This window comes from Panthera leo, chromosome D2, assembly GCF_018350215.1.
Source record: "Panthera leo isolate Ple1 chromosome D2, P.leo_Ple1_pat1.1, whole genome shotgun sequence".
Taxonomy (NCBI): Eukaryota; Metazoa; Chordata; class Mammalia; order Carnivora; family Felidae; genus Panthera; species Panthera leo.
The window spans coordinates 67,602,927-67,617,615 of record NC_056689.1 but is presented as its reverse complement, the minus strand read 5'-3'; the positions used below and the strand labels follow the sequence as shown (position 1 = coordinate 67,617,615).

Below are 14,689 nucleotides of genomic sequence, written 5' to 3'. Positions count from 1 at the left end.
GAATGAGGAGTGTGAGCATAATGCTGAATGGAGGGGCCCCGACATTTTGGGTACCTCTTTATTGTAGAACATTTTAAATATATGCAAAAGCACAGAGAATGGTATGTTGAACCCCCATGACTCCATTTCCATTGTCAACAATTCTGACCAACCTAGTTCATCTGTACCCGAACCCTTTCCCCACCCCATAGAATATTCTGAAGCAGATCTCAGACATAATATCTTCTCATCCATTCTATGAGGACACTGATATGGCTCAATAACGCCATAGGGAACCATCCATGGTGCTTCTGGTCAACACATCTTGCTCTGTTTAAGACAAGGGTGAGAGGCCAAGCCCCATGCTGTTCCAGGGAAGTGCTGGCATACTCAAGGGGATGTACCTCACCTTGAGAATCTCCACCCAGGAAGAACAGCTCTGCTTGGCCTCTAGCTGCCTGAGTGATCTGGGGTCAAGGCTCGTTGTCTGTGGGAGGCTCCCTTTCTCCACCTATAAAGTTCAGATAATGAGGCCCATCTGGCATCCACCAATAGCCTCAGGGCACAGCAGACTAGGCTGATAAAAGCCACAGGTGCTGGGCCAACATAAAAGGAGCTGTTGGAGGGTTTCACACCCTCTGACCCCTCTGTGGCTGTTTTCTAGGCCATGCCTCAAGAGTCCTGTGAAGATGCTGAAACTTTCCAGATGAGCCCTTAACTTGTCATAGCGAGACCCTGTCCCAGCAGCCCTGATAGTTTTCAACATTACTGTGCTTTCCAGGGTCTGCTTCCGTCCTCACCTGACTCCTTTTGCCTGGACACCCTCTCAGTTTATCTGACTCTCCTCATCCTTGAAGGACCTGCTCAGTAATCTTTCCCTTCTTTATACAACCAAGTCATACTGGCTTTTGCCACTGAACTTCTAGGAGCTCCCAAACTGATGCACTCGCTTAAGTCTTGTATAATTTCCACAAGAATAATTTCCCTCTTCGGTTACACAGCAAACTCTCCCCAAGTGAGGACCAAGCCTCCTATCAGCTGTAGCTCTCAGCACCATTATCTTACATGAAATCAGTCACCGTCTGCTGATTTAATTTTCCTGCGAGCACCACAGGAACACACACAACTGCTTCTCAGGGCCAGAGACCTCCTCTGTGGCATGGAAGCTGGCAAGACCAGTGGCCCTGAAACCAAGGCCTCTGCCGCCAAACTGCCTGGGACCCTCAATCCCACCCCGAATCTACTGACGGGAAACCTCAGTAGAGGGAAACCTCTGCTCCAGAGAACCTGAAAATTCCCCTGATGACTGGGAGACACTGGTTTAAACTATCCTAAGTTCCCTTCTGCATGTGAGATGCTATGATTCTGGAGAAGTCTCTATGGAACAACCCAGAAAATAGCTTATCCTTCTTGTCTGGGTCTGCAGGAAGGAAAACTCACTTTTTATTGTTCCTTCAGATTTACTCTTCCTCATTCATTCCATGCATTTGCTGGATACATGTTATGTGAAAGGTTCTTACCCAAATGCCCTGAGGAATAGAGCCTTTGCCGCAAAGAGTGTATAGAGACACATGATTATCAGCATGAGGAAATATTCAAGACAGGAGATGAGAGATACCTTAAATCTCTCTTTTCTCTCCCTCCACTTTGCCTGGTGAGCAAAAGGTAAAGTTAGAGGAAAAAGACCAATCAAAATTTCCCCCCACCTCTGCAAACCCTGGTGGGACCTCAAGCGGTGGCCCCTTGGGCCCAGAGACACATATGGATACAGTGTTTTGCTGTCTACCTCCCTAGTAGGCCATTTCCCCTTTTCCACCTCTGCTCTGGGGTGACACAGGCCTGGCCAGTCACAGCAAGGCCTTCCCTGGCCACAGAGATTGGTTCAGGTAAGGACATGTGTCCCAAACTAGCTCGAGCACAGACAAGGCCTCTCAGCACTTAGGAGGAAGCTACTAGGAAAAACTCTGGCTCTGTTGTTGAAGGAAACGGGAGGCCAGAGCTGCTGAAGTCAATGAAGCCACCACGCCACCTAGAGGCTGGAGCTGGGGGCCATCCAGGGGGACCCCAAAATAAAGCAAAGTGAACAGAAGGCAGAGTGCAGAAAAGCCAAGTCCTAATGATATCACTTAGGCCCTAAATGCAGCTCTGCCCGCAGCCACAGCCAGGGTTACTCCTGGACTTTTCATTTACATGAGCCAATAAATTAATTTCTTTCCTTACTTTAGTTGATGAGCTTACATGAGACAAATTTCTGTCACCTACAGAGAAAGTCCTAGCTGGCTTATGTCAACCTAGGGGCCATGATCATGCATTGCTATGTAGTTAAAGTAGGTTTTGATATGCTTTCTATTAGAGGCATTGTGACAGTTTGGGAGCAGAAAATCCTTCCTAAAGGGTAGTTAATGTGTTCTAGACACACTGCAACATCTCCTGGGAGCTTGTTGGAAAGGCAGAATCACAGCCCTGCCCCAGATCTACTGAATCAGAAATCTTAACAAGACCTGTAAGTGACTTGTATGCACATTAAAGTTTGAGAAGCCCTGTTAGAATACTACCTGCTGCTTACTAGCTGGGTGACCATAAGCAAATTACCTGATTTCTCACGTGGACAATGGAGACCCTACTAACACAATATAGAAGTGTAGATATTGTGCAAAACCAAAACAGTCCTAGGTTTTAATCATGGCTCTTCCAGCAGCTATGATCTTGTGCAAGTTACTGAACTTCTATGAGCCTGGTTTCCTTACCTATAAAACTGAGATAATACCTGTCTGACAGCACTGATGTCAGGATTACAGAAGATAACGTATATAAGGTGTTGGGCACGTGACTTGACCCAGAGTACCAGGACTCGATTAAAGGTATATTATTCTTATTATTGTTGTACTGTTATAGTTACTGCTATTATCCACCCTACACACCTCATAGGGGAAGGTGATTGCAAGACTCATAATACATGGAAAAAAAAGTGCTTAAAACAGAAGAACTCAAGGTGGAGTCCTTTACTGATCCGGCACCTAAGGTTCACAGATGTAAAGCACCTTGTCCGAGCTCCTCAAAGCAGGAAGGGGTAAAATCTAGGCTGCACCACCACCCTCCGGTCTGAAATAGGTCACATGATCGTCAATGGTGCTGTTTTCCCTTTCTTCCTCACACCAGACTGTGAGCTCCTCCACAAGCTTGCTATGTCTATAACCATGGTGCCTGGTCCAGTGGGCACGCGGTGAACATCTGCTGAATGCAGACCTTGACCACGTGATCTCTTTAACACATGGTGTCTGCACCATCCTGAACTATTTCCCTCAGTAAGTACTGCAGTGCCTCAATACCTTAATTTAAAAAGCTGAGTACTGCTGTTCATCCGAATTAGATTCTTACAACCACATCTCATTTAGACACCAAAGATCCACTGGGAATTCAGTGCAGAAATTCAATTTTAGCCTCCAGGGGAGAATCCAGGAGAACAGAAGCTTTGGCTGGGTACATAATGGGATAGGACCTTTGATTTGTTGAGAAAAGCAACATGCTTGCATTCGCCAGAAAAAAAAAAAAAAAACCCAACCAACCAACCAAACAAAAACCAGGTTCTGCTAGAATTGTTGGTGAAGGATCTTCAGAAGCAATAATTGCAAGCAAAGCTGAATCAAGACTGGCAACTGACAACAGGCTGACACATTACCATGTACGTACGTGGACTTGTCAGATCCTAGCAACAACCACTGAGCCTCTGTCTTCTGCCTTCAACCTTGAAGGCTGATTAAGGGCTGTGGGTCTTAACTAACTGGACCCTATGTAAATATGGAATAAGCTGAAGCAAACTGGAAGATCCCTATTAAAACGGGACAGTAGAAAGCACAAAATGACAAGTAGATTGAAATATAAATATGAGGCGCATGGGTGGCTCAGTTGGTTGGCATTGGATTCTTGATTTTGCTCAGGTCATGACCCCAGGGCTGTGGGATTGAGCTCCACATCAGGCTCTGTGCTGAGCACAGAGCCTGCTTAAGATTCTCTGTCTCTCTCCCTCTGTCCCTCTCCTCCACTCACATTCTCTCTTTCTCTCTAAAATTAAAAAAAAAAAAATACATACATAGCAATAGTTACAATAAATCCAAAGGGACTAAGTGCTCCAGTTAAGTGAACTCCTTCCTGGAAACCATTAAGAAGACACAATCTAAAGATCAGCATGGGCAAATGACCCTAGAAGAAACTTTCCACCACAGAAGACCCAAATGGAATAGCCAACGAACATAGGAAAAGGGGCTCAACCTCAATTAGTAATCCGGAAAATAAAAAATAAAACCATGATAAACCATTATACTCTCCCAAGACAGGCAACACTTAAAAAGCCAGATAACAAAATGTTAGCAAGAATGCAGGCCACTGAACACCCTGACACTAGGAGGAATGTAAATCTAGGACAACTAATTTTGAAAAGAGCTTGCTACTATTACCTAGCAAAGTTCAGGGTAAGCATGCCTTGAGATCCAGCAATTCCACTCCCAGTTATGTATGTGCCCCTAGTTATATGCTCGTGTACCCGTGTACCAGGATACCGTGTTCAAGAGTGTTCACGGTAACCTTGTCCCTGATACCCTAACACTGGAAACAGCCCAAATGTCCACAGACAGTGGAACATATAGATAAATTTATAGTCGGACAATGGAAATTTACATAACGATGAAAATAAATAGACACACCCAGCATGGATGGCAGATGTTGAATGAAAGAACACAAAGAGTATAATTCCATTCATGTAAAGTTCAAAAATAGGCAAAACTAAACAATCACCTTAAGGGAGGCATAAGTGGGTTGTAGAGCTGTAAGGAAAAGCAAAGAAATGATCATCCTCCAAGTCAGGAGAGTGGAGAGGGAGGGGTAAAGCTTGAGGAGGGACTCAGAGGGGCTTCTGGGTGCCGCCGGTATCTTATTTCTTGACTTTGGTGGTGGTTTTGTGGGAGTTATGGGATTTCAACCATTACTACTTTTAAAACTATACAATATATAATTAGTCATTTTTCCGAATATATGTTATACCTCACAATAGAGCAAGAAGAAAGGAAAAGAGAAAAGAAAAGGAAAGAAAAGGAAAGGGAAAGAAAAGGAAGGGAAAGGAAAGGAAGGGAAAGGAAAGGAAAGGAAGGGAAAGGAAAGGAAAGGAAGGGAAAGGAAAGGAAAGGAAAGGAAAGGAAAGGAAAGAAAAGAAAAGAAAAGAAAAGAAAAGAAAAGAAAAGAAAAGAAAAGAGAAATGTAGAATAAGCTAAAACAAACAAGCAAAAGCCCTGTTTGGAATTATCTGAATTCATCCCTGATAGTCGTTCTGACAGTGGCCAATTCAGTCATGTGTTGCTTAGGAGGATTTCTATGGGGCTTAAGATATAATTATAGAGGATGGAGGAGAGAATAAGAGATCAAGGCAGGGCAGTAGTGAGAGAGGAAGTGAACATTCCTGAAGACCCGTACTTCAGTGCAGAAAAGGGAGTACTATTCAGGAGGTTATACTCAGAGCTCCCACCTCTGAAATGCAACCACCTTCCCTTTCTTCTTTCATCCTTCAAGACTTCCCCTGCAGAATCCTCCTTGGGTCCCAGGTAGCTAGTCATCCTGTCCCTAAAATCCCTTTGCATTTTGTACTCACCTCAATAAGCATTCCACATTATAATGGCTGGACTTCCCACAAGATATCCCCAAAGGCAATGGGCAATTTGAGGACTTTCCTTGTCCTCTCCTTCCCGCCAGCACTCAGGCCAGTGCCCGACAAGGAGATGCTCGGCTGATGCTTGCTGAATGACTGAACAGTCAGAAAATGCTTTACCTTCAGCTGCAATTCCTTGTATCTCTTGGACATCCGAATGAGCAACTTCTCACCATTGATCATGGCAGATTTTTCTTGGTAATACTGGACCATGGCCTGGGCAGCTTCTGTGTAAGCCATCTCTAAAAAGGCCTAGGAAAAAATGGAAGGACATATACTCAAGTTGACTTGTATGGTCTTCAACAAAATTCAGTACCAGGTATAATTCTGTGTCTATGAAGTTGAAGAATAGGCAAAACGAATCAATGCTGATAGAAGCTGGGGCTGAGCTCCCCTCTGGGGCAGGGGTGAGGTGCTGACTGGGAGGAGCATGAGGAAACCTTCTGAGGTTCTGGAAATGTTCTCTATCTTGACCTGTGTGGTAATTACGTAGGGGTACACATGTAGAAAAGTAATACACTTGTGTATACTTTAGAATATATACTTCACACCTCAATAAAAAGAAAAAAGACCAGTATAAGAGCTCTCTTTGATCCCATCTGTTCAAAAGAGACCTATTTATTAACTTCACCCAAAGAGTTCATTATAGGATGGCCCCTCCCCTGATCCCCATGGTTACCAATGATTCTTAAATTATGTATGTCCATCCTGTGCTATATCATGCCACAGGAGTCCCCCTGGGATGGGAGGGTCCATTAACCCACAGTACCCTTAGGAGTAATAGGGGGGACAGTGGGTCTGTTGTATAAGTGACCTTGGGCTGATCCCTGCAAAATGTGCTATTTTGTTGTGATGATGGCAGAAGACAGAGACACAGCCATGGGTATTTGAACTCTCACTTTCTTTGCAAAGAAAGAAAAATACTAAACAACTCAGGGCTCCCGAGGCTTGAAAGAAGGCCATGCCTTTTTGAATTACAGAGAGAAGAAAACCCTCAGTTATATCTCCACAGCATTTTTCCTCTTTATTTAACTGTTCTGATAAAACACAAAGAACCAGGCTTTGGCATTCAATCAGTGTCTCCAGAGAGCTTCTAAATAGACTGTTTTGACTGACCTGCTGGTTTACCCCAATAGCTGCTGCAGAGGTTCACTGTCATTATCGTTTCTTAGATTCGTTTCATTTGTACTATACTGATTGGTGCACTGATCTGGTCCCTTGATGTTGGAAAGGAAAAGTGGTCTGTGACAAGAGAGCCCTCTCTGTGAGCCCCTATACTCCTGATTCCTTGATCTGAGTGGGTTAACCAAGCTGGTTCTCCATCCTTCACCCACATTTGTTTTTGAATTTCAGAGATGCTTTTCCCTGCTGTCACAGTCTATGGCAGATGTGTGGGAGATGAACAAGTCAAGATTCTTTAGCGTTTTATTTCAGATTCTTCCACCCAGTTTTCTAAGTGCCTCTCTCTTGATGCAAACATTTTAGCACCTCCAGCTCTCAACTGTCAAATGGGAATAATACTAATTCAGTGTCTCCCACTGCATTAATGTTGCAAGCTGAATTTTGTACATTTACCCAAAATAGAACAAAGAGACTAAGTGAGTAGTCTAAGCCCACGTTGATGGAGAAAGACCACTGATGATCTGATGTGGCTCTGATCTCTAAAGTTCATGCCTTAATCAAGAAAAGGACTTCTATGTCTGTTCCTCTGGTTCACAAAATAAAAATATTAAAGATAAAATATTTTTTAAAAATTCTTATTTCTGACCATTTCTCGGTATAAACTCCTCCTTTAACTTTAGAAGTGAAGACAACCATATTAACCCTCAAGTTCTCAGTCAATCCCCACAGGTTAAGGGTTCTTTGTCCTTGAGACTTACCAGGCACCCATCAATTCCCACCCACTCTCCTGCTATGAGACCCAAGGGCCTCTGGTGTTAACACCAAAGATCTGTGAAAAAAACCTGTTCCCAGTTAGCTGTTGGCTCACTCCAAATACAGGCCCTCAGATATCAGAAGCTTCTAGCATTAGCTCAGGGGGTTCATAACAGTGAAAAGACTCGTGTCCATGGATTTCTATTTTGGGGGCTTTTCTGTGTTAAGGAGTACCTCACTCTGAAGTATCACCTTACCTCTAAGCAACTCACAAAGGCCTGTACCCATCACAAGAAGGGTAAAGTGAGACAAGGGTAGACAAAACACCACCACCACCAAAAACCTCTGTGCTGTCCCAGCAAGAGGCCAGCTGTGTATTACCTCTTTAAGACCAGCTTCTTTAAAAAAAATTATATAGTTCCCCTCCACCCATGTGGGGTCTCTCTGGTACACACCAATGTGAAAGTGCCCAGACCTACCTGATTAGTAGATTTCATGAGGATGTAATTAGTGACCTTTCCAAAAGGCAGTCCCAGGTTAATGACATCATTTTCCGTGCAGCTTCCTTCAGGGAGATTGCAGATGTGCACCACGCGGCCAGCACCCGTTTTCCGCTGTGCATACTGATGGGAACAAAGAGCAGAGGCTGGTCTTCAAAAGACACTTCTCTCTGGTCCTCTATTCCAGATGTTCCTAATGGCCATCTTCCCCCAAATAATGATTGCAGGGATATAATTTCCAAAATTAATGCAGAAAAAGAACCCAATGACAGACACATACAAAATATCAATTTTATGCCACCCCTTTATAGAAAAGATTTGCAACAGTTTAATTTTTTTTTTTTACATTTGTTTATTTTTGAGAGACCGAGTGAGACAGAGCACCAGCGGGGGATGGGCAGAGAGAGAAGGAGACACAGAATTTGAAGCAGGCTCCAGGCTCCAAAGCAAGTGGTCAGCACAGGCCCCAACGCAGGGCTCGGACCCACAAACCGTGAGATCGTGACCTGAGCTGAAGTCAGATGCTCAACCAACTGAGCCACCTTAGGTGCCCCAAGATTTGCAACAGTTTAATGAGCAATCACATCCAGGGCCGTCAAAGATATGAAGACATGGGCTTATCCATGTGTCACTGTGGGGAAGCTGTTCAGCTATGATCTCTTGACAATATACTTTAGCAATATTTAATGAAACTTAAAGTATAGATAGCCCATGATCTTGCCATCCCACTTTTGGGAAATCTATCCTACAGAAATAAATGCACCAATATATAAAAACCTATGCACAAGGATATTGCTGTTACTTATAAGGTGGCAAAACATTCTGGAGACAGCCTGGATGTCCAAGACTAGGGGAGTGTTTGAGTAAATGATGGTTCAAGTACCGGAAAACTACAGAGCCACTGAAAGGCAGAGGTAAATGAACTGATAAGGAATAATTTTAAAAATGGTGAAGTAAGTGGGGTGCCTGGAGGGCTCAATCAGTGAAGCACCAACTCTTGATTTTAGCTCAGGTCATGATCTCACGGGTCGCGAGTTCGAGCCCCACATCCTGCTGCAGATCCTCTGTCTCCATCTTTCTGGCTCTCTCCCACTTACGCTTTCTCTCTCGCTCTCAAAAACAAATAAACGTTAAAAAAAATTGATTAAGTAAAAAACAAGCTGCCAGGCAGCACGCGCAGTAAAATGCCATTTTTTTTAAACAAAACAAAAAATCAGAATATATGAGAAAGAGATAGATAAGACAAGTGTTATAAAGTTTTAATAATTATTGGAGTTGGGGAAGGAATATACAAGGGATAAATTATTCTAGTGTCTATTGTTCTGTATGTTTGAAATTTTTCACAATGAAAAATTTGTTAAGGATATCAGCACAGACAGAGAAAGGCAGGCCAGGCAGGATACATATCAACCTGTCAACACTAGTTGTCTTCAAAGAACAGAACTGGAAGGGAATAAGGGGAAAGATGTTTTTAACACTTCTTATATACCTCATGTTGTTTGACTAGAGAAAAAGGAGCACAGCAAGCATTTTGGGGACCTTATCTATAGACATTCATGACAACAACCTGTGATTCAGGGCAGTGGCTCTCACAACTTTGTTAGCCGTGGAATCCTTTCCTCCAGCAGCCGAATATATTTCACAAATAAGAGCAGCTGCTGTAGACAAACTCTGGGGTCCGGCACCCTGCCACTACCACCAGCCAGCAGTCCTAAAGAACACAGTTTGGAAGCCATGACCTGGGCCAAATCAAAGCTCCGGGAGGGAGGAAGTGTGTCTGTTTGGTCTGCGCAAACCTTAATCAGACTGGAAGTCTCCAGGAGGTTCAAGAATTAGTAACCATAAGCCAATCCAGTGTGCAAGAGAAGGATGCAATTTTCCAAACCTGAAACATATTCTAATAGCATAGCCTACATCTGCATGATCACCATTTGCTAACATAAAGTGAACTTCAACATGTAATTACATTTGATGTGGGTCTCATCCCTAGCAAGGCTAATACTTGGGTAATTCTCTCGCAAGAAGCTGTCATTTGTCTCATCTGGGCTGAGGACAATTAGAGTCAATAAGAATTTCCTTTCATGGCTCAATGCTGCATTGGAGAAACCCAAGTGCCCCTTGCAGACCTGCCCCTCTGTGGTGTCCAGAGGTCAGGCGCTTTCCCAAAGAGGAACGGGATTTGGTGTGCGGCCCAGGCAGTTCCCAGATCATCCCTGGGCCTCCACGGAGTGCAGACAGAACTCCCCGTAAGATGTCAGACTTTGAGCCTGAGCCTGGCTCCCGGGGACTGACCTCTTCTCCAGGGATGACAGGAGGATCTTTGCCTCTCATTAGGGTGAGTGGTCTACACAAAGACACAGACCCAGCCGAGCTCTGAAGCAGGGCCAAGGGGCTGGTCATCTGAGTTTATCAACAGGCTGGCGGAGCACGTTTCTGCCTCACGTGACTTTGCTGTGATCGGCCTGGGCCAAGTCGTGCTTGACCGACAGGGGAGACACACAGAACCACAGGGCCATTCTGGGCTGTGCCCTCTCCTTGCCTGTCCAGTTGCTTAGTGACCATCACAGAGGCCAGCACCTCTCTCACTATCTCCTGCAGCCTGAAAGAGCAATTCAAGAGGCTTGTATCCGAGCTGCTGGGTGGTGGAACGTGCCTCCTGCAAAGTAAGCACCCTCTCACCCTCTTCACTCCTCCCAGAAGCCTTGCCAAGGCTAACCCCCAAGATCTAGGGCAATGATCAAGCTCGAGAGGAATTCATGCTGCAGACGTTGTTAGGTCCTAAATGAATGGGTCTCAAATGAGGGTTTACACACGGGGTGCCTGGCAGGCTCAGGTGGTGGAGCAAGTGACTCTTGATCTCTGGGTTGTGAGTTTGGGCTCCATGTTGGGTGTAGAGATGATTATGTAAAGACAAGATCTTGATTTAAAAAAAAAGGTTTACACTTCAATTTTATTTTACCTTTATTTGTTTATTTAAAAATGTTTAATGTTTATTTATTTTGAGAGAGAGACCATGTGAGCAGGGGAGGGGCAGAGAGAGGAAAGAGAGAATCCCAAGCAGGCTCTGCCCTGATAGCACAGAGCCTGACGCAGGGCTCAATATCACAAACCATGAGATCATGACCTGAGCCGGAAACCAAGAGCCCGATGCTTAACTGACTGAGCCCCCCAGGTGCCCCTACATTTAAATCTTAAAAGTACGTTTCGTGAGCACTTTCTTCTCCCAAGATTTTTTTTTTTTTAATTTTTTTTTTCAACTTTTTTTTTTTTTTTATTTATTTTTGGGACAGAGAGAGACAGAGCATGAACGGGGGAGGGGCAGAGAGAGAGGGAGACACAGAATCGGAAACAGGCTCCAGGCTCTGAGCCATCAGCCCAGAGCCTGACGCGGGGCTCAAACTCACGGACCGCGAGATCGTGACCTGGCTGAAGTCGGACGCTTAGCCGACTGAGCCACCCAGGCGCTCCTTCTCCCAAGATTTTTAATCAGACATAGAAGCTGGATTTTATTAATTCCCTGGCTGTCACTTAATATCAAAGAACCATGAGACTTTTTGTATTCTCACAGTTAATTATACTAATTAGGAGCTTCTCAACTGGCGATGTGTACATGGGTCATAGGTTCGCAAAATGCTGGCTCAGGGTAGAGGCCAAGTGCCTCCAAAGACCACCAGCAGCTTCTTCATTTCAACCAGATTACTTCCGTTTATCACTTTCTAAGCGACCCATGAAATGAAAATCTTGAAACTATTTTAATTGTTTCCATGGTGTCTGGCTTCAGGGCGGGTGAAAGACCCTATCCAGCCAGAAAAAGAAACATTTATGTGTTATATTCTTTCACAAATATTTGATTTAGGATAGTTTGGTCTACGTTCTTCTCTGTCATTGATCTAAAATACCTTTTTGTTAAACTCGATTAGGTTCAAAATCATGTTTGATTCACAAAAGGTGTCCAGTTACTTGTATAATCATTCTAATCTATTCTTGGGACTGTTTACATAAACGTGGCTATTATTTGCCTTATGCCCTATGGCAGATTTGAATGATGAGGCAGAAAAGGAGGGAGGGAGGGGAGTGGGGAGAGGAGTGTAAAGGAAAATGAGGTCTTCAGGTGGGCAGTTAGAGCAAAATTTGTCCACTGGGGGCACGGATGACCCTGAGTGCCTTTGAGCACGCAGCACGATGCTGTACATTGATTTCCAGCCTGGGTTCTCTAATACTTCCTTAAGGGTCTTTGAGGGTAACAATAGTTCAGTGGGGGCGGCTGGAGGGGGGGGGGTGTTATGATTTTTGATATTTAAAAAACCTGAGTTGAGTCTCTTTCTCCTATCAATACGGTAATCCTGGTTAGATCTTAAGCTGATGAGAAAGTCTGATTGGTATGTCTGTGGTTTTGATTAATAAAAATGAGTTAATGAGTTAATTACTCATTAATAGAAGTACTTTCTTTGGCAGATACAGTACTTTTCCAGACACGGAATGCAGGGCAGTGGCTGCTTGAGGTAGGTAGGAGTCAATGATGAAGGGGATGGACTGTAAAAAGCTTGCGGCTTCCTGATGTAGTGGGAGACGGAGGACCTGGATTCGAGTCCCAGCTTGGCCACTGGTTGGGTGCATGACAGGGACAGACTTACTTCCCAGGGTCTGGAATGAGGGAGGCCGCCTATATGTCTAGAGTCCTTTCCAGATGTGAAATATCCACGTTTGTGTGGCTCTAAGTTCTACAGTTTCACTCCTCCCAGAAGCCTTGCCAAAGGCTTGCCTAGGACCTAGGACAATGATAACCTTCCCCAACTGTGATGGGCATAAACAGAAAACCTGTGTCTTCCCCAATTCCTGTCCCAGTGAATATAATGTTTTTGTCTTCCTTCTCTATGGGATCGGCTGTTCAGCATGCGTACGTTCCCAACCATGTTCATCTTAAAAACATGCCTGTGTTGGGGGGTGGTCTCATCTTTATAGAGCTGAAGATCAGCTCCAAGCAGTGAGTGCCTTGCTGATAAGCCCTCCCGCTCCCTGAATGTCTCTGTGTTTGCAGCTCCTAGAAGAGTGGAGATGATATATTGAGATGAACTAAAGATGCAGGCCTGGTGTCTCTATGAGGACAGACACACAGCGAGTCTGAGCCTTAAGGCTCTTGGCACGAGTGCCATGGCAGTGAGAGCCTCAGACAGACCTGGATCTGCGTCTGTTCCCCGGTGACTAACCCTGAGCAAGTAAGTGAATTTTTCCAAGCCTGAGTCTGCTTATCTATCAAGCAGGGAAAATAAAAATTGATTCCACAGGACCCTTTAGAAGACAAAAATGGCACACAATGTAAGTAAACTGCCTTGGTGCAATGCCTGGCATCCAGCAGGTTCCTTAAAACATATGTCTCTTTGTTTCCCTCAACAGTGAAAGGATGTGCTACAATGCTGCTAGACTGAGAAAAAAAAAATGCAACTATACTGTCATTATGTAAGAGAAAGCCTGTGTTGAAATTCATGCTGACATAGTTAGACATGAAGAGGTACACTGTCTCCGATGGTTCAGGAAAAACACATCATTGATTAGATGGATGGATGGATGGGTGGACGGACAGAAAAAGATGGGTGAACATAAGGACAACAGAGAGAGACAGAAACAGAATAAATGTAAAGGGCATACTTTACATATTCCAAAATGTAAAGGAGTAGTGGATCTGGGCAAAAGGTATACCTTTCTTGCAACTTTTCTGTAAATCTGAACTCTATTAAAAGTTACAAAAAATGTATTTTAAAAGCTGTGCTATGGGACAGAAGAATAGACGGGTTTAGAGAATATCGTTTAAGACCTGGCCAACTTGAATTTTTGATGTGAGGTGTTGATGGGCTCTGTTGACATCCCACTCACTGTTCTGCCTGGGAGGCACGTATGTGACAGGTGCATTTGAAACTTTCCAGCCTAGAGTAGAATCTCCAAGAGAACTAAGGTGTCGGGGGTTGTAACCAAAGTCCTAACAACTAACCCAAAGGGACAGTAATCCTTTCCCAGGCTGGGGGACATTTCAGTTAGCATGCAGGCTGGCACAGACCTGGAACGCCCCCATGTGCAATCAGGGGACTGGGCTGTACATTTTCACTTGCTGGGGCCACTTATTTAAAACCAGATGCCGCTTCTAATGGTTCATGCGGCTGGGTCCCAGACCTCCCAACTCACTCAATCTTTTATAAACAGATGGGAAGGTGAAAGCAGCAAACAGTTTGTATAGGAACATTCTGAGACCTTTCAATACCCTCTGATGCAGGTGGGAACAGGCTTTGTAGATGAGTTCAAAGAGGAGACTCAGTTCAAATAACTCACAAAGTTGCAATAAAAATGTGGCTTAGGGAAACTGGCCTTCGGGGTGAGAGTAGTCTCTCCAAGTTCTTCCTAGGGCAACAAAGTGTAGATTGGATCTTCAATAAACAATTTCTGTGGTCCAGCGTGATCCCTTTCAGGTGTGACCTAATTTCACCTGGCACACAGTCTCTGGTTTTGTGCTAAACACACCTCAAGACAGTCACAGGGCAAATATTTATTCCTCATGGTACTGATTTTGAACATGTTATGCAGATAGTAAATGGACATGGGCTGAATAGCTATGGACCTTGGCTTAACTTGGGAGGGTAGATGCTGATGT

The 14,689-nt window shown here is 44.3% G+C and overlaps 1 protein-coding gene across 1 annotated transcript in view; it reads right to left on the bottom strand.

The window, feature by feature from the left end:
• RBM20 (RNA binding motif protein 20) overlaps window positions 1-14,689 on the bottom strand; it is a 59,059-nt gene that overhangs the window by 25,565 nt on the left and 18,805 nt on the right. The window contains exons 6-7 of the mRNA XM_042907803.1: window positions 8,029-8,172; window positions 5,795-5,926 (exon numbers count right to left, since the gene is read on the bottom strand). Of these exons, the coding sequence (XP_042763737.1) occupies window positions 5,795-5,926; window positions 8,029-8,172 (276 nt within the window). The remainder of the gene's footprint in view (window positions 1-5,794; window positions 5,927-8,028; window positions 8,173-14,689) is intronic.